General features: G+C 47.7%; 1 protein-coding gene across 1 annotated transcript in view; it reads left to right on the top strand.

Moving 5' to 3' along the window:
- Positions 1–4331: 4331 nt before the first annotated feature.
- LOC146784279 (uncharacterized) overlaps positions 4332–20634 on the top strand; it is a 203977-nt gene continuing 187674 nt past the window's right edge. The window contains exons 1-2 of the mRNA XM_085635303.1: positions 4332–4554; positions 18767–18912. Of these exons, the coding sequence (XP_085491429.1) occupies positions 4497–4554; positions 18767–18912 (204 nt within the window). The 5' untranslated portion in view covers positions 4332–4496. The remainder of the gene's footprint in view (positions 4555–18766; positions 18913–20634) is intronic.

Genomic DNA, 20634 nt, shown 5'->3' on the forward strand with positions numbered 1-20634 from the left:
AACTGAGTGTTTATTTTCTTGAAAATAGCATTCTGTCGCCTTAATGACGCCCTTACTTATTTTTCGATTTGTAAGATGCCCTGGGCGTATTGGAAACAACCTTTGGTTTTGGGGACAAACAGTGCATATGCAACAAGGACTAGGGAGTGGTCCGATATACCTCTAGGCAAATGCCTGATCTCTGTCATGCCTAGTAGCCCTGTGGCTAAAGTGAAAATGTAGTCGAGCCTGGAAAGGCTATTATGTACCTCCGAATGAAATGTGTATTGTCTGTCCTCTGGGTATCTAGTCCTCCACACATCTAGCAGTCCCAGCGCCTCCACAAATTCCTGAAGCCTATGGGTGGGTCCCCCGGGGTCTCTAGGGGGATGCCGGTCTATCGATGCATTCATGGTGGCATTAAAGTTCCCGCCGATAATTAGTTCTCCATATGGAAGTGCGAGTAAGAATTTCCCAAGATCTGAAAAGGCAGACTGATGTAGTGTCGGAGGTATGTATACTGATATAATATTGTATAGCCTACCATCCCATTGGCATGTGATTGCGGCAAATCTACACTGATCGTCTTTGTGTGACCCAGTTACTATCAAAGGGAAGCGCTTGTTTATGAGGATACCCACCCCTCTGGAACCAAACGGTAAAATCAGAGTGGATTACCATTCGAAAGCCCCACCGGTCCAGGGCCTTAGCAGTCGTTCCCTGCAGCTGCGACTCCTGGAGGAGAGCCACCGCCGGATTTTTCCATCTAAGATAGCACTAGTCCACGTTTAATTTTGTCCCCTAGCCCATTCACGTTCCATGAGATCACTGTCAGTGGGGGGGCCAAGCCGCTGGGCGGTCTGTATCTGCGGGACAGTGTCCTCATCGTCTTCTTGTCTTGTGTCTGTCATAGTGATCCCTTTTTGTCAGTCCATCTACCTTTGTCTGCTGTGTAGTATCCTATATTGATCCTTGCAGTACCATCACGAAATAAGACTTCAACCTTAACGAAAAACCCCAAAGATAACTGATCCCAGCCCTCCACCCCCCACCCTGCCTCCCTGCCTAGCGGATTTAAAACTACCTGCCACCCCAACTCAGCAGAGTGCTTTGGTCCCATGACTGTGTACTTGTGTAAGGGGAGGAGAGTCGCTCCGTGACCTTCACGCACCCCCGAGAATGTCCTCGTAGTCTGCGATGTGCGATCTGCACCTTGCTACTGTCCCATCTGTGGTATGGTATTCAGGCACCGCCTCTCCAAGTCCATTATAGTCTTTGTTTATATCCTACAAGCGCGTAGACCCTTCCGCCGCCTGGTATCCTGTCTGTAGATCCTTAGTGAAATCCTGGCGTGATGCAAAGGTATACACTGCCACGACAACTTAGTTTGGATCACATCTCATGGCCTTGGAATTCTTCCCCCGAATGCAAATCAGCGTCACTTCTGGTCTCTGCGCCAGTGCTTGTCCCTGTTGATCCCTCCGTCACCACGGGCAGGGCAGTGTGTGAAGGTTGTTGTCCTCGGCTCGCCCCCTGTCTATTGCTTCCATTGGCCGGGTGCCAGCCCTCCAGCCAGTCCTGCGCCTCCTCCGGCAACGCAAAGAACCAGCTTCTGCCTTCTGCTTCGACTCTCAGCTTTGCCGAAAAGAGCATTGCATATTTAAGTTCTCTATTGCGGAGCTCCCGTTTGACATCTGTAAAATTCCGCCGTTGTTTCGTGACTGCCGCTGTGTAGTCCAGATAGAGGGACACCTCGCTGTTGTCAATCCGTAAGGGTGGTGCAACGCGGGCCGCCTGCAGGATCACGTCTCGGTCCCTGAAATTGAATAGTCGCGCCAGGATAGGTCGCGGGTTTTGGTCGTCCACCCGGGACACGATGGGCCCTTTCCACCGAAAAGAATTTGGATAGTCCACGAGGCTGTAGTTGTGCTGGCCCTTTGATGATTTCCGGCACACCTACCAAGCACACGTTATTGCACTGCGAGTGCCCTTCTTGGTCGTCCAGTTTCTATGCCATTTGCTTGGTTGTAAGTTCTAGGTAGCGTACCGGCCGCTGCAGGGTTGCTGTGTCTGTCGAGAGGGCCGCCGTGGTGGTTTCGACCTCTGCCATTCTCGTGCTCATTTTGGAAATGTCCACTCTGAGCAGCGTTATGTCGCAAGATATAGTCCCAATGGAGGTTTGCATTTGCTGAAGCATGGTCATCACGTCATGTAGGGTGATCTCTTTTGGGTGTCCTGGCTGTTGACTGTTTGTAGCGCTTAATGTGGTGCCGGGTGTCTCCTGCTGGTCTCTAGCGATAGCATACTTGTCTATTCGGTTGCTCTGCACCGACCTCTGTCCTTTGCCGCTCATGGCGCTCTGAAGTGCAGGAGGGTGGATCGTTCTCAGGTGGCTTGAAGAAGACAGCATATGTCACCCACCGCCCGCGCTTGACCAACCTTGGGGATAAGTATCTGTCCCTCTCTGTCACTGACGTCTGGCTGCGCTTCTAATCACCTGTAAATTGTGCCGCGTTTATGTGGCTTAGTGTCTCCCGGCTTAGAGTCTACTGTTTGCCCGCTGGGGAGCAGCCTGCAAGGGCGAGAGAAAGGGTCCTCAGAGCCCAGCAGACTGGCACTGTAAATTTATTCTATGCAGCCTCCAAGTGTCTCTGCGGCTGTATCTGTAGTTGCTGTCTGGTGAACTACTGGTCCCCCACTACCGGGGATCTCCTTTTTTGGCCATAAACCATTGTTACACTGCTCCCTGAGGCAATTGTACAGTTCTGTGGCTTCTCCTCATTCGCCGTCAATGCGGGGCCCCAGCTGCCCGCAGCGCTAATTATCTCGTGGTAGACGCGATCCCCCGCAGGCAGTCGTCCTTAATTAATACTGGGCCGCCGATCTCTGCCTCCCTCCACCATGCGGCGCCGTACGCCGCTTTGTGTCCGCCATATCAGATCTTCCAGGGGGTCTCCGTCACTCCTCTTGGCCCTCGGCTCTCGGCCCGGACCCGCCGCGACCCGGGCCCCCCGCGCCACCTCACCTCCGTGTTTATTTGTGGTCCGGGCAGTCGCAGCGGCGGTCCCATTGCTCCTGGGTCCCGTATCCGCACCACGTCCCCAGTCGACGTGCAATCTTCCGATCCCGCCCTTTACGTGCGCGGCCGTTTCTGCCACGTCAGGTCCCCGCCTCACCGCAGGATCCAGGCCTCAGAGCCTCCCCTCCATCTTCGGCGTCTTCCCTGGCGCGTTTTTCTCTGAGACTTCAGCAGCAGCTGTCGGAGGTGTAGCGGTGCCCTCGTCGTCTATTTCCAATGGTGCAGAGTGCGGATTGATGCCAGGATTATCGGGGCATGCCTGGCGGTCTCAGGAGCCCTCTTAGGCTGTGGCCATTTTCGTAGGTCGCAAGCCACGCCCCCCGGGAGGGCGAAACTTGCGGAATTTCACTCCGCAGAATTCAGTAGACTTAAAATAAATTTCTGTGAGTTCCGCCAATGGGTGGAAATAGGTCCATCGTGCAGCTCGCTCAGTGATCAGTGTGAAGGGCACCACACGGTGTGCAAGAACAAGCAGCTATTTGAGTTGATTTTGCTGCTGCTCAAGTAGAAAATCTACTCAAGAAGTAGCTCTCTGACCACAACCGTTCGCAACCACTTGCATTAGAAAATCATGGGAAATCCTCTCAGTGATCGAGAATCGTGCTATGGGATGCCAGCTCTCACTCGCACTAGCCAGTAGAGCCTCGCATGAGCAAAAATTCCACCATGCGGCAATTTAAAAATGTGTCCAGAACTCCGTGTTACAGCGGAGTTGCCAAATTCTGTCAGTTCTGCAATCGGAACAAAACGTTGCACCGTGGCCTAATTAAAATGCTGACCTACCTCTATGGTACAATGACCTCAGCAGCACTCAACCAACATTGCACATGCACAAGCATTCACACACACATACCCATTCCAACTAGGACAGTGCATTCACTCATGTGATTCTCTTTGCACTGGGTACATTCCACATAAACTGTGAACATATCACATAGACATTACTCACGGCTAGCTAAAGCAGGTGAATTATCTCCTTGAGATTTCTTATTGTTATTTATCCTGCGATAGGATGGTTAAACAAACTATAGGCTCAGGTTTTATCACAAGGGCTGTGCTCTGCATCAGGCAGATATCACTTCTCTCTCTGCTGCAAGTACAGTCATCTCTTGAGCTGTACTGTGGTGATTGAAGAACTTAGCAAGGCGAAAAAATTGTTTTGAGGGTTCATGTACTAAAGGCATGAGAATGTGTGGAAAGTAACCGATTGGTGAAAGGAAGATCTGCCCCTCTCAGAGCTGAGCTATAAAGCACTGAGCATCTGCACTTCTGCATCTGACAATGTGTGACAGATCAACAAGAAAACAGAACTGTGACTAAATAATTCAAAGAGAATATGGAGTGAAGAGGCTTGAGCCTCGGTATCCGAAACCACCACTGTCAGATCAACTCAGACAGCCAGAGAAGAACCCTGTCCTGTGGGTCAGAAGAGAGGAGAATGGCTGGACCAATGGCAGCTCTCCTCATCTTGCCGCTGATGCTACACACAGCCACAGGTAAAAGAAGGGAAGCATCACTGCTTGTTCAGACGGACTGTGGGGAAAGGTGTGGCTTAAAAGAAATACGTGTTCCTGAATATGGGAACATATTCCTGTCAGTTAAATGTTCTCATGACACAAGTTACTACCATTTTGAGGCTGGCTTTACCTGTGGTGAGATGTTCTTATCAGGGGATCGTTTATTTAAGAAGTTGTATATCTTTGTTTCTGGGTGAAACTTAAATTATGCCAGCGTAATTCATGTAATTTTGAGAATTCCATGTTATGCTTCTTAAGCGAAATTCCCAAAACTGCACCATAACGGCAGTTACATATTGATTGCTCTAGTTGCTCTATGTTTTTAGTGCAAAATGTATCCTCATTTTGAGGACACATTTCGTGCTAAATGCAGCACTTCATGGATTTGCAATTCACGTAATTACAAGTCATTTTCCTGGAATTTTACACAAGTGGATTAAGTGAATTTTGCACACTCCTAGCTTTGGGTAGAACTGGGTCAGAGGTTGGAGTCACATGCAGATCTCTGTGAGTATGTTGACAATATGGCACCTTCAGGAATGTTTGATGTTACAACGCAAACATTTACAATGCATGCCTTTACAACGCAGTTTTTACCTCGCAACATCCATTACAATGCATGATTTTACATCGCATGCCATCACCACGAAATTTTAGAAACTACATTTACAGCGCATTCCATTACATCGCATTATACCATTACAACGCATACCATTACAACCTATACCATTACATTGCATTTAAGGTAAGTGTTGGATAGTGTAGGGGTAAAATTACTATTCCCACTCCAGTGAGTGCAACAGTAGGGTAAGTGTTGGATAGTGTAGGGGTATAAATTACTATTCCCACTCCAGTGAGTGCAACAGTAGGGTAAGTGTTGGATAGTGTAGGGGCAAAAATTACTATTCCCACTCCAGTGAGTGCAACAGTAGGGTAGGTGGTGGATAGTGTAAGGGTAAAAACTTTGCATTGTAAGGGTATGCGTTGTAATGGTATGCGTTGTAGTGACATGCGTTGTTATGACATGCATTGTAGTGACATGCGATGTAAAGGATGTTGTGTTGTAATGACTGCGTTTTAAAGGTAGTGCGATGTAATGACTGCATTGTAGAGGTTGTTTCCCCACCTTCATTGGTGAGTGCACACCTTTCACAAGGGCTCAGGCACTTATTCCTTTACAAATTATGCCTTGATATGGGGTCCATCGGGTGACTGTGCCACCAGATGACGCCGCCGCACTTTTGTTGTCCCCTTCCCCCTTTTTCACCCAAGTTGTCTTGTCTCTATTCCTGATTTGGTGGGCTCTCACTTTCACGATATGGGCTTGAGTTTAGGGCAGTGGTGCTGCTATTGGGGGGGGGAGGGGAGAGACCTTCATTGGAATGTTTGGTTATCCCAACTCCTCACGTGAATGTACGGTGGGGGACTCAAGTCTCCCATATCTTATATTTAAGCGTGGTGCCTGTTTGTCCCTCCGAACAGGGAACCAGCACAGAATATCTGCAGCTGTAAGGAAATGTGCATGCAACCATGATCTTGGGATTAATGATCAGCAGGGTTGGGTCATGGGGCGGGCGGTCTGATCTTTCATGAGCTCGCGTTCGCTTTACACGCTGTTATCAGAAATCATACACTTCCTGCCTGCCTCCTACAATTATAGCATGGGCAAATGCTTTGAGGGGATGTTTTAGCACATACGAGTAGTGAAGAGTAACTCCAAGGAGAGACCAAAAATCATAAGGAATAGAAAGGTATACAATCAACCTGGGTCGCCTGTCCCCTATTTGGATCAACTTTGTGTTTGTACAGGACGACTAGCTCATTCAATCTTCTACATATTATTATTTGCTATGCCAGTGGAAAGGGAAAGCTCAGAGGGGGGACCCACAATTTTCACCCCTGCCTCAAAAAAAAAAAAGTTTCAGTGATCCACACTTTTAATAGTTGCATCAAGCTTTATATGTACAGCCTCCTTGAGTTAAAACCTCTAGGGATTATGTACCACCCCGGAACTTTTTAAAGTGCTGCAATTGTCCACTACTGCTAAATTACCTGTGCAATATTTGACAGGGTGGTTCCGGGCGCTCGGCACCGTCACTTAATGTTAACACCGGCGCTTGGGGACAGTCTGTCACAAGTTGGCGCTGTCTGTCTTTTGAGACAACCACAACAGGTGTTGTGATGTGATATGAGTGGCAGCACGACAGGAGCAACGTGTGGTGCGAATGAATGGGGCCGCCTGCCGCCAGCCCTGGCATACAGTTGTCTACAATGCAAGCACTTGACGTTTGGAATCTGTGGGGCTGTGGGCACAGCTGGGCTGTGGGTAGTTCAACGATAGTGGGGTGTGCCGCATGTCCTCTCCTGCTCAGGTCTCAAGACAAGGGGCAGCTACAGGGGCATAGCTCCTTGCTGAAATCAGTGCGCCAATCTAACACAAGTTTATGTAAGGGCATAGCATAGCACAAGAATTGCAAAATTACATACACCCTTCAGTACCTTCAATATACAAGCACGTCCATTTCTCACACTTCATGTGGAGGGCTAGCATTCTGGGGGATACTAAGCGAACCGGGGCCATTGTTGGTTCAGCACCAAGGGTCACTGTTGGTCAGCAGGTAGGGTTACCTGGGATAGGACTACAGCAAGTAAACAGGATGGGCTGTGTAAGGGTCACCCCACATCGGGTGCCGTGCCTGCAATAGTGGGCGCATTACGAACCTTCCCTCAATCCAGATTGACTCCATTCATGAGTTCGCCAAGTTACAGGATGCTTCAGTTAAACAACATTCCCTTCCGGGACAACCATAGACATAGGTGGGGTAGGAAGTTGAATTCTAGCAGTGGGGCTGCTGTCCCACAATGGGGGAAACAAGGTGTTTAAAGCACTAATGGCTACAATGTTGAAGAACTGGTGGCATGGCCATTATTCAAGCGAAGTTAGGTAGCTGGAATTATAGTCCCCCCCTGTCCCCACATACTGGTCTGCGACAGGGTTCTCACTGGCAGAAGTTTGAAAGTGCATGACTTGCACAAGGAAGGGATATCAGCCTGGAATCACAGCAGTTACATTCACAGGCAGAAGGTGAGTGGGTAACATGCATTATGGCCATGCTAAGGAGCAGGTCTATAGGTATACATAAGCTCAGGTCTCAGATTTGAATACTAGTACATTTCTTAAGGGTCCTTGCATTTGGCATAGAGATTGAGGTGTAATCTCCAGGTCAAAGATCCTTTCTCTTTGAGTGTGATAAAGTTATTACCAGAATGCTGCATTACAATTAACAGCTTTTATTAAGCATCAAGGAAAAAATACGATTGTACTAGGTGTACTTTGCACAGATTAGTGTTATGATTCCTCTAGACCTGCACAACATCACATATATTGTGCATTCAGGACACTTGCACTGGCAATTGGGTTTGAGCCAGAGTAATACCGGTTGGGACAGCAATTTTGCACATGAATGGAAAGAAACGCCATGGCTTGCCGGGCGCTCTACACCACCTCATGGTGGTAGACGGGGCGGGCCATAGAGTGTTGCCGCCGCACGGGGCACAGACGTCAGGCAACACGGGCATGTCACTGATCGCCTCAGCTAGGCATATTCACCCGCGCTGTAGCCAGGGCAGCAGGCGGGTTTTGGTAGAGGTCATCTTCAAGTGGACTGCAAGGCAAAAGTTGGTAAATACATCATTAGAGGACATAAGACGACAAGGTATTAGAGACCATTTGGCATTATCAATATCCAGACAAGGGCAGTTTCTTGCACATACTGTTCCCTTCCAGATTCCACAGACTTATCTGCCTCAGGGATATCCTTCCTTGGGCTAATACTGAAAGGGGCATCTTCTGCGACCTGTGTCCCAAATATGTCAGTATTCTACGCTGGGGTGGATGTTCCATAAGGGCATGGTTACTAAGGTTGTCCTAATGCTTTGTGGTCAAATTGGGTTGGAGCAGCAAGTCTACAGTCCTTAGGAAGCAATTCAACATGCGGTCGATCCAGTAGGGCAGTTAGCTTGCATAGTATCAGCAAGTGCGCCTCTCAGCATCTGTTTTCATCCAGAAGGGTGCCAAGTGGCAAAAACCAGGAAATAGGTTTAATATGTGCCTCTGGCCTTACAGCTGTGTGAAGCCAGTCTCATTGAGAGGTGCGCCTAGGTGGAAATTGGGTGCTTTTTAAGGTTCTCATGACCTTTGCGGTTTGTGGTATCTCCCAGCGGATCCATTGTAGGTGTACTGCGGCCTACATGAGACTGGGAATCTGGGATGAGTTAAGCAAGCGGGGTGCACTGCATAAGTTCGCACTACACGAAAGGGAGAGGTGTCGCCAACAGTGGGGGTCAGGTGCGATGCCATGGTATTACTGGGCCATGCAAGGGCAGATGGGTACAGTGCCAGGAACCGCGTGATCTCTGAAGCTAGCTATGGGCATTCAGCAGCGAAGCAGGGGGGACTATGAGAATCCCAAGGTTTTATAAGGTACAGCTGTATGCAGCCATCCTGGGGAGTGGCCGGAAGATAAGTTAAGGTATCATGTGCGGGCAAACTTGGAGCATTCCACAGGCACACTGTGAAGCACCAGAGGTTTGAGGGAGTGCAGTGTTATTGTGCAACTATGTGCCAGCTGGAGTAGTTGTTTATACTGGTGTGCGGTTGTCAATAAGGTTGTCAATAAGGTTGTTAGCAACCTAGTTTCACCTGCTAAAGGTGGCCTTGGACTTGTTTGCTGGACCGGGGAGAGGCTCAGGTGTCAGCTGGATGTAGGTCAAGATGCCTACTCCTGTTAGAGGGGGCATGGACAGGTTTGCTGGACCCGGAGAGGGGCTCGAGCAGCAGGATGTAGGTAAAAAGGCTTAGGTGCAAACTGGAGCAAATAGAAAGGTGTGTAGTGCTCAATTAAGGGTGTTAAGCAAGCCAGCATTTCTTTATTTTGCCTGGACCAATGGTTAGGGATATGGCCTTTTGTGAGTCTTCAAGGTGGCACGAGGGGCGGAATGCAGGAATCAGAGACAGGTTTTCACCACTGAGTTAATTCGGTTTGGGGGCCTAGGCTAGCACTGGGACAGCTTGCTGAAGATAGCTGCGGCACTGACCGGGGGGGGTTGTCACCCCTCCTAACAGCGGGACATACGGGGCTATGAGTTGTCTTTCCTGGGTAGGCAGGCACTGCTGTAAGAAATTACGTTCTCCATGCGTAAGAAAGCAACTATTGAGGGACATGTGAGTTATAGGGGTCAAGGATAACCCCTTGCTTAGTGAAGCAAGGAGCCCGGTCTAGGGAGGCCCGGAACCTCGCGCAAATGAGCTAACCACGTTATGCGGAAATTCACTGTTCAAAGTAGACTTTATTTGGCTAGGATACCCAGGCATTCGCTGGGCCGGCTTGATGAAGAAGCAACAACAGAGTCTTGGGGGGGGTTCCTCCTCCTAATGTGCTGGTCATACACTTGGGAGGGAAAAATCTGGCATCTCTGGGGAGAAGGGCACTGCTTCAAGCATTGACGGTCACCATGTGTAAGTTGAGCAACTGGCAGGGGACCTATGAGATATGGAGGGCTGAGAATACGCCCCAGCAGGTGTGGCGGGCGCACAATCATGGGAAGCCAGGGAGGTCTCTTGCAGGAAGAGAACAACGCCATGAGGAAATTCTCTGAGCTAAGGGGGTTTTTCTTCATCCGTCATGGGTTACAGCACACTAAGGCCACAAGGTGTTTTGATGAAGATGGGGTACACCTGTCCAGAATGGGTTTGGACCTGTTCTTACTTGTTCTGGGTGAGGCCTCAGAGACATCAGGGTGTAAGTAAGGAAGCCTATCTTGGTGGGGGGCTTTGGGGTGACGGTAGCCACACCCAGAGCTGTGGCAGAGTTACAGGGCGATCCAGAGGCTGTAAAGTACAGAAGGGTACCCTCTGCACGAGCACAGTCAGGGTGCTAAAGCCAAATATCCTCAGGGAGGTCCTCGCATTGGACCCTGGAGGAGCGACGGCGCCCCGTTAGTCTTACGGGCGGTTGTGGACCTGGGGTTGCCTGGAAGGCTCCGCCCCCTCTGGGGCGTGAGCAAGGGAGTGGACTGGCGGTCCACCGGTGGGAGAGGTCGCCCCTCCCCCAAATCTGACTGACACCGATTGGATTGGCCACGGTGTAATTTGGCTCATTAAGTGGCAGGCGGCGAGGGGCTGCCTGCCTTGGGATCGCCCGTGAGCTGACAAACCAATCTTGGCATTGTGTAATGCTAAGAAACCAGCAGCAATTTTCTCCACAAAGAAAGTGTCTTGTCATTTCGCTGAGAGATTGCTGTATGGGGGGATAGTGAGTGTTGCCGATATTGGCACTATGCTCTGCCTCTAATCTGACGAGACGTCAGGGCTTTGAAACATTCTCTATAGTTTTCATTCACACTCTCAGAGCCCTGTAACTGCAGATGCCACATTCTGTATCAGCATCTCTAAAGGGGAACATGTTCCTGAAGCTGAGTTGTGCAGGACTCTACCTGTGGGCAGCTGCCCCCTCCCTCCAGTCATGCAGTGAACACATGCTAGCCACCAATAGGGACCTCTTTAGCAGCTGATAGTGGGACATTCAACCAGGTCACTCAAGGCGTGCTGTTGTGCAGCTCAGATCATTCCGACGAGCTTTTCTCTTCCTTGCCCTGAAAGTCCAAAAAAGTGGGACATTTGGCACCCTGTAGAAACTTAGGGCGGGGAGCAGGACTACCCATGCAAAAGGAGGGGTAACCTGCAGGAAAAGGGACACTTGGCCACCCTATTATGCATAAACTGCCTTTGTTTACAACTCCCTTCCTTATTTAAGAGTCTGATTTTATGTGTTCTAAATTTTCATGAGCTAATTGAAAATATGTATAGATGCATGTGCACCATTGGGACTGCTCTTGTTTTTGATGCAAATTCCATTAGTACTGAAAAACGGCCCTAGTTGTAATTTTTCAGGAGTAGACAATATTTAAACGAATGCATGCACAATTTTACCAAGGGGAAAATTCTGCATAGAAAAATGGGAATTTGCACATCTAACTTTATTTTTGCTTCTTCACAGGGAAAGTGTCTTTCCTAATGAATAAAGCTTTTCCCAATATAACACCGTTAGTTTTGGCGAAACAACTGCATCTGTGAAGGGGAAAAATACACTCTCATTAACGATAGGGCTGTTCCTTGCATATTGTTATCCTGGAAACATGCTCAATCCCTGTCATTAACAGGAGTAAATTTACATGTGCTTCTAAAGGTGCAAAACTACTTGAAGAGAAATACGAATAATCACAAACTTATGGGTGTGTGTGTGTTCACCTGCTTCATTTACTTTAATAATACGCCTGAACCAGTGGTATATTTGTGGAATTCAGCCACACTGCTAACATTTCCGCATTCACAAATGCCATTGGCAAAGGCAACAGATTGCCAATCCCGATTGTGGCTTTATTTAAGCAGATGGCTTTCTTATACACCCCCGTTGATCTTAGATGAATTAAAACCGGGGCCTCTTAATCTCTCGATGCCTCCTTCCTTTTTCAATTCTATTAAATGTGATTCCACCCACCAGGGATGCTGCCAATCCCTGAGCAAACAGAGGTACTACCTTACGGGGCACGCAAAGATGAATAGATGTGTGGATGGTGAGCTCCTACATTGCCATGGAACTGATTGTAGCGAGGCGGGCACCAAAAGTCACTCACTTATGTTCACCTGTCTGATATGGGAGTTAAGGCAAGGAAGCCCCTTCTGAGAGGGGACGTCATGGTTAGGCGCTGAGCACGAGGGTAAATCGTATATGGGTTGCTGACAAGATACCTCAATGGTTACGGGAAGGGGGTGGGAAGGATGTTGGGGTTGTTCATGTATTAAGTAGGAAAATGTGTGCCCCCCTGTGGGGTAAATGGCTACAAGAAATGACATACAAGATTGCCAACCTGGCTAGACATGTTAAAATGCAACTTTTGAGCGCAGCGATGCCCGGCCTCCGGGATGTGGGATAAGCTGTGATGCAACGTGCTTATAAGTGACAATGCCGCCGGCCTTAGGGTTGTAGGCGCACAGTACTGTATGTCAGCATGTGTTGTCAGTTACAAAATAAATTAATAAAAAAAAAAAAACTGTGATTCCACCTTCAACCTGTAGACTTTTTCTCAGACGTGTCTCTTGCTCTGCTGCAGCTTGCTCTACGCTCTAGCAGCCCCACTCCCTTCTTGTTTGGCCAATGTACAAGACACAGCTCTGAATGTAGGAGCTAAACTAACTGAGCTGTTTCATGTATCTCCTCTTTATCTGGCTTGTATACCTCCCCACTAGAACCCAACTTGTACCTAAGCGCTCTAGCAGAATGAGGCAGGGCTCCTACGAAGACAAAGGAAGAAAAGAGGGCAGAGTTTGAAATTTTAAACGCCAATTCTAGACGTACTGCAATAGAGATTTGTGCGCCTGTAAATATTTTAGAAAAGTTTGGCTTCATTTTTTAATATTTTCCAAATATTACTGCTCCTTGAAATGGCTCGTAGTGTGACCGAGGCACCTGCCTGTTCAGGGTTCCAAATTGTTCAGGTTCTGTCTTCACCTGGGATAAAAGCCATCAACTCAGCTGGCAATGACGTCAGCTGCCTGGCACTTCTTCATAGCCACTACATAGTCTTTGGCCTCTACTTCCACTTAACATTGCAGAACCAGGACAGATTTACTATTGTAACTCCAGAACCAGGACTTTGGACATTAGAGTAACGTTGTGGACCCTTTACATTCCACAGCTCAACAGTTCACTGTATGTCACCATCTCGGTGGAGCTGGGCAGGCGGGTTAGTGAGTGCTAGTCTCGGCATTCTCCATACATGCCAACATTTTGAAGCTGGTAGGGGGATGATTTCGGAAAAGAAATGGGTGAATATTCTTGTTTGCGAATTGATACAGGCAACCTCAGTGATGGGTGGAATCATAGCATTTGCAAAGCAAGGGCCATGCACATGCGTTGAGACAATCAAAATAAATATTGCAAAACATATAATCTAAATAAACAGAAGGGACCTTGTTTTTCCTAAGTCTCGAGCCAGGTCTTCCACAGACTAGGTCAAAGAGAAACTGTGGATCAGATTATGTGTACAGCAGTCCATTGGCCCACCTATCCATGGTGGCGGTCTGATGACCGCCACACTGCGTGACTGGCCGCAGTATTACAACTGCAGCGGTCGGATCGCCACAGACCACCGGCATTACTGGGACCAAGGATCCCGCTGGGCGGGCTGTCTTTCACCAGCAGGAAGATGCTGGCAGTGCTGTAGCCACATGTAGTCCTCCCCGGATTTGCGCCCTCCCTTCCTGCATGGTGTGGCATATATGCCACACCGTGCAGGAATCTGCAGTCGGTATCAGTCTGCATGATAGGCTTTTGTATGAGCCTAGCAGACCACTTCCATAAACCGCTGCAGGCCCGCTTGCCAGAGCAAGATTTTTTATTTGTTTAACTTTATTTTCCAGTTTACATCATTTCAAAGGATACATACATGCAAATCTGTTCACGAGTGATTACAATGTCATTGTTGCATAAGAAAACATTTCAACAATTTAGAATTGCAATAGGTACTATGCCTGACAAGGCTGGTACAAAGAATACGGTAATGCAATAACGTCGTCATTCCGAAGGCCATCCCCTGCCCCCCAACCATCTTTGTTCCCCAGCGCCGTAAGTATCCGAACATAGTAAACAACAAGGACCAGCCATTCGGGACATGCCATTTCTGTCGAGTGTTACTTGTTACTAAGTTAGCCCAACATATTGAAATTTGTTACCCCACTCCCTCTGGGACAATACCATTTTCCAATTGAGAGTTAGAGGGCCGCCGTAGATCCTCCATATAGGCACGATATGGGCCCCATATGCCTTTAGGATGGGAAGAACTGGGCATTATGCCGGCATAGATCTCGCTATTTACATTACAATAGGCTAAACTGTTCAGCCAACTCTGAATTTTAGGTGCGGTTTTTCTGCCCCAATGTATTGCGACCTCTCTTTTCGCCAGTAGCAGACCCAGTGATGCGAACCATCTGACCCCCCTGTGGAAGTTTACAGTGTATCTCAATAGGGCCCCTTCCGGAGTTGGAATGAGGGGCAAGTTAATCATTTTCCTTAGAGTGTAGTGAATGTGTTCCCAGTAGGACTGTAGCGGAGGACATGTCCATGCTAGATGTGCAAAGTCAGCATGGGGTGCAGCGCATTTCTGGCAAGTTTGTGGTCTGGATGGATGTATCCTGTGCGCTTTAGCCGGGGTGAAGTAAACGCGGCGTAAACATGTTAAATGAAGAAGTTTGTGCTTACTGTTGAGTGAGGCTCCTTTTGTGACTGCGCAACACTTGGCCCACTGATCATCGGTTATGGGGCGGCCCAAGTCTATCTCCCAGTCATTGCGGACTTTGTTGTCACTTACAGGCCTCACGTTAGCACATGCTTTGTACAATTTAGAAATTAGATGCGCACCGTTTGTGTTCTCAATTGTCATTGTAAGAGGAGGGAACGACTCTGGTTCAATCGGGAAAGTAGGCAGTGTGGCACGTAAAGCGGACCGGATGCGTCCTAGGACAAATCTATCCATAAAGCTTCTGTCTTGGTAACGTGTATCATCCACTAGCAAGAAGACGTGGCCCCCAGGATATAAGTCTCCCAGTTTGGTCATATTGAATGTCATCAAGGTGCGCTGCACCAGTCGTTCACCCGATATCGGGAATCAGCAAGCGTTTGGAAGAGGAAGGGCAAAAGAATACAGTACCCCGGTGCCGGTTAGCCATCTCAGATTATCCCATGTCCAACTTGTAGTGGAAACAGTTTATATGTCATGGGGGTCCCTAGGGATGCCCTTGGGCAGGACAGTGGATAACCGCTCCGGAAGAACTAAGTCAGAGTGAGGCCAAAGAAACGGTATCCTGGGATCAGGATGAAACCATGCATGGGCATAGCAGCATTGGGCCACCAGGTAGTACAATTGTAGATCTGGTACGCCGTACCCTCCCCTGTCATATGGCAGTGTGAGCACAGGCCACCAAACACGTGGCTGTTTCCCTTCCCAGACCAATCGCGTAAAGTGTGTGCGCAAGGTCCGAAAAAAAACATTAGTGAGGGTTTGGGGATAATATTAAATAGGTATAAGAATTTGGGAAGTACCACCATCTTTAGAATTGCCACTCGGGCACCTGTGTCTCAAGTGTGCTGATGTCCTGCCCATAGTTTAAGCGAATGATCAGTGTAGTGTCTAGATGGATGTGGATCCCCAGGTATTTGAACGAGTCCGTGCACCCTTCAAGTGGATATTCACACTCGCATGGCTTCGTTCTCAAAGTTAAAGGAAAAATTAATGACTTTTTCCAATTGATGCCTAGTCCAGAGAAATGGCCAAATCTGAGTATCTCTCTAATGAGAGGTTCTAAATTTACCTGGGGTTCCCTGACATATAGGATTGTGTCATCCGCGTAGAGCGAACCCAGGAGAGGACCAGTGTTAAATTGTAACCCCTGCTGCAGATGTCACTCCTGAAAGTGGCGTATCAATGGATCCATAGCCAGGATGAACAAGAGAGGGGACAGAGGGCATCCCTGGCGGGTACCGCAGGAAAGCTTGAAGGGTCGGGAGAGCGTGCCGTTCAAGCGGAGTCTTGCCGTGGGTTTGCTGTATAATAAGGCAGTGGTAGCAATAAATGCCATAGGCATGCCCATACGCTGCATCACTGAAATAAAAAATGGCCACTCCAAGGAGACGAAGGCCTTCTCCGCATCTAGAAGGATTGCAGCAGCAGGGACCTCTGGATCAATCCTGCGAAGGACTGCAAATATTGTCCTGAGATTAAGCGCGGTGGACCAGTGGGGCACGAAGCCAGATTGGGCTGGAGATATTATAAACTTCATTAATTGAGACAGGCGATTAGCGATGACCTTGGCTAAGATTTTATAGTCTAAATTTAGAAGGGACAGAGGTCTGTATGATTTGCACAGAGATGTATCTTTGCCAGGTTTGGGGAGCAGGATAATAACTGCCTTGCGAAGTGTGGGGGGAAGCACTTGTTTCTCCAAGTCCTCCGCGTATACCTCGATCAGCTGCGGGGCAGGTGGGTCTTTGTATTCCTTATAAAAGTCACCTGTGAAGCCATCTAACCCAGGGGCTCTAGAGCCATGGAGGGTGTGGATGGCTCCAAATACGTCCGCAACAGAAATAGGTTCAGCTAAAAAATCTTGCATGTGTTTTTCAAGGTACACTAGTGCGATCTCAGACAGGTACTCTTCCTGTGCTGTGTGGTCACGCCCTATTTTTGTGGTGTATAGTGCAGTGTAATAGTCTAGAAATTCATTTCGAATTTCCGATGTGGAGGTGAGGGTTTGGTTAGTAGCAGAGCGTATCTCAGTGTTGTATGCCTTGCTATACGGTGTCCGCAGCATCTGCGCCAGCACCCGGCCAGGCCAATCACCCTCTCCGTATCGCCGGGCTGTCTGGTGTTTGCCCAAGTACAGTATCTCCCGGTCTGCAGTATCCCTATATTCAGTCAGGAGGGCCAGGCGCTGTCTCTCCACAGCAGAGTTTGATGAATGCAGAGAGGCATCATCTAGCGCTGTGAGGTCACGCTCAATACGCAGTAACGTGTTACGGAGATCCTTGAGTACCCCAGCATGTTTGGAAATCCAAACGCCCCTGATGACTGCCTTAGAACCTTCCCATAGGATTGCCCAGGAGTCCACTGAGCCAGTGTTGATAGCAAAGTAGTCCTCAATGGCTTTGCGTATTTCTGCCTTAAAAAGGCCGTCGTGTAGAGCGCGGCTCGGGAAGCGCCATTGCCGTTCAAATCCCTCGAGACGAGGGACTTTCAAGTGGGACACTACCGGGGAGTGGTCGGAGTCTCAAGCGTGCGAAACAAGCCTGCAACGTCAGGGGAAAGTAGCCAAAAACCAATTCTAGTCCAGGTGTTGTGCTGGCAGGAATAATGTGTGTAATCTGTAAGGGTGGGATTGCGCTCACGCCAAATATCTAGAAGCGAAAACTGTTCACAGAGTTCTAAGAGGGCACGACGTGACCGTGGTTTAGTGTCAAGAGACACGGAAGTGCTGTCCAGCCTGGGGTTAAGTAGCAAGTTAAAGTCCCCTCCCACTAATAGTAACTGTGGCTCCAACTTCGCCAGCTGGGCATTAAATCTGTGAAAGAAATCGGGGGAGTCCATGTTTGGGGCATACACGCACACCAGGACAGCACTGTAACCCACCAGAGATCCCGTGACAATGATGTATCTACCCTCGGCATCCCGCACAACAGCGCCAAGACTAAAGGGGACCCTTTTGTGGATGAGAATGGCTGTTCCCCTGGCATAGCTGCTATAGTTGGCTAAGTATCTATGTGCACCCCTGCCTGACCATGATTTAACTCTTAATCTGGCAGGCGGTCACACCACGGCTTTAGCGGTCCTACAGCGGACGGTGCCTTGCACCGTCCACTGTAGGACTGCCAAACTCGGAATCTGGCCCTTAGTCCTTGAGACTACAAGACAGGGAGACCAATGAAAAATCTCCTGACTCAAAGTGAACCAAATGTGTGTTCTTTAGGAATGCTAATTGCATTTCAGGAAGTCTCAGTGCTTCAGGGACTGTTGACAAAAAGCAAAAAGACATAGGAACCTTCATGGGCAAAAGAAAAAATGCAAAATTAGCACTGAGGCACAGGTCATCGGAGGCTTTCATCCCTACAGCATGAACGTCATAAAAAACTAAAACAGAAATGTAGTCATCTGCAGAGTAAACTGGCCAGATGGCAAATTTGGTAAGCTAAAGGTGAGCATATGTTCTATAAATTGTAAGCCAAAACATGTTGTATAAGAAACAACATTTTTGGATCTCATTAAAGATTGATCCCTTTTTGACCATCCATCACAAAATGTCTTCAATAAATTCTGAAATGGACATTTTTTTTCCTTGGAAACTTTGGTGAGAACTATGTAGATGAGGCCCAACTATTAGGTCTCTTGGAGTAGCCTCACAGATCAAATGTATGATGTAATCATATTTAATAAGTAAATATTTTGTTTAGAACCCTAACAGGACTTACTGAGCTTTCTTTTCTGGGGCAAATGAAATTTGAGAATGGTTTTAATATTTACCTGTTTATTTCTGAACCACATTTGTGGATCACTTAGTATCCTTGATGTCTGTGCTTTGGTGCAGCGGGGAAGGTTGTGGAGCAGGTTCATCTGGAGATCCCTAAACTATGTCAACAAGGGCCTCAATACTGGTGCCAGAGTGACAAGACAGCCTCATTATGCATGAAAGAAGATTTCTGCATGGAGCTCTGGCAGAATGCTGCTGCCGAGGTAAGTGTTTCAAAAAAAGATTATCTCCTTGAAGAAAAATTCTGTTGGTACTTGGGTTGACTTAAAAAGGATGCAGAAAAATGGAACAGGGATCTTCTTTTCTGATCTTTAGGTCCAGCCTGGAGAAGGCTTTAGCTATATGTCAGATTATTTTAATTAATACAACATAATGATACACGCTCGTGATCCTCCCATCATGCTGGCTTACCTCACAGCGCTGTAGGAAACCAAGGTCACAGTGGCTATGCCTTCAAGCAACGGGAATCTGACACTGGCAAAGCAAACTTCATCCAGTTTAGGAAGCACTATGACAATCAAAAGTGCAACACACTCCTCTTGGTAGCAGTACCGGAATTGGCAGCAGCGAACCATTCTAAACACGGACGATTACAACACACATAACAAAACTATATGCTCAAAATCAGCTCATTAACCGCATCCACACAGCTCATTAAGACAGAATCCTCAACACTTGAGTGTGAATGTTCTTGAACTCCTACAGTGTTGCAAGTGTATGAGGATGAAAATGGACAAGTGTACAAGCAAATCTGTTGCGAACCCCATTTTTCGGGGGCAGACCCAGGTGGAGGAATGAGACACAGCATATGCTCTTCAGAGAATAGGAGAATGGATAGGTGTCTCTCGTGTTTCACCATAACAAGTTACTCTCATATAGATATGAAATGTTAGGAGTGAGACAGCCCTGAGAGTAACTCTTATCTACAGGGAAGCATTGTATATAGGTATGGATCCCCATTCTGGCACCTGGAGACAGTAGAAATGCACAGTTGTTCAGATTTCACATAAACGGTTATTTATTATGCACAATTCCTACAAAATGTTTATGTACCAGAATGGCGGTAATTATCACGATAATCTCAGTAGTCATGTTACGAAACAAGGTACATATGAGAAATATTTCAAACATGAACACTCCTGCTCTCTTCATTAGAGCAGTCTAGTCCCTACATAATATTTACATATATATCATCAGGTTATTGCATTGACTGAATGGTTATTAGAATTCTATAACTATTACTATAACAAGCCACTCAAGTATCCCCGCATACCTCAGAAACCTGTTGGGTCCGCAGCCCGATAGCAGTGCTTCGGCATCAGCTATGAAAATAAATGTGACCTTGCACACACTGTTAACATTACCATTCCAAAAAACAATTTTCTAGGCCGCAAGCCTGACACACACAAACACACACACAAACACACACAGTAAAGTAATGCTCTTATGCTGGCATACAATCAGGCCTGACTTGTATGTAACATGTATGTATTACCACGAACGCCCTGCCACACATGACAAATCAATGTAACATTACATAGCATTTTAGCACGTGCTGCAGAGCAGCATTCTGCTCTGTTGCCCATTGCCGACACTATAGTCCTGCTCGGGGGCATGACCAGCTGCTGCACATGATTGTTTAAATTGATGTTTTAATGTATGCTTTCTCTGCGTTACTTATAAAATGTCAGGGGGCCTAACTGCAGGCAACCCAATTGCCATATGAGCTTTAATGTAAACTGAGAAGTATAATTTTCTGTTAAATTCAACTGTGTTAAAAAAAAAAAAGCAACTTCCTATTAACCCTCTCAGGCCCCTGCCCTAGTGACTCTTGGATTGTGCCGTCACTCACAAAAGAAGTGGCTGAGTGACACACTGGAAGGCCTCTGTTTTGATAAAAAACGGTACACAATCATTCAATCAGG

This window comes from Triturus cristatus, chromosome 11, assembly GCF_964204655.1.
Source record: "Triturus cristatus chromosome 11, aTriCri1.1, whole genome shotgun sequence".
Classification (NCBI taxonomy): Eukaryota; Metazoa; Chordata; class Amphibia; order Caudata; family Salamandridae; genus Triturus; species Triturus cristatus.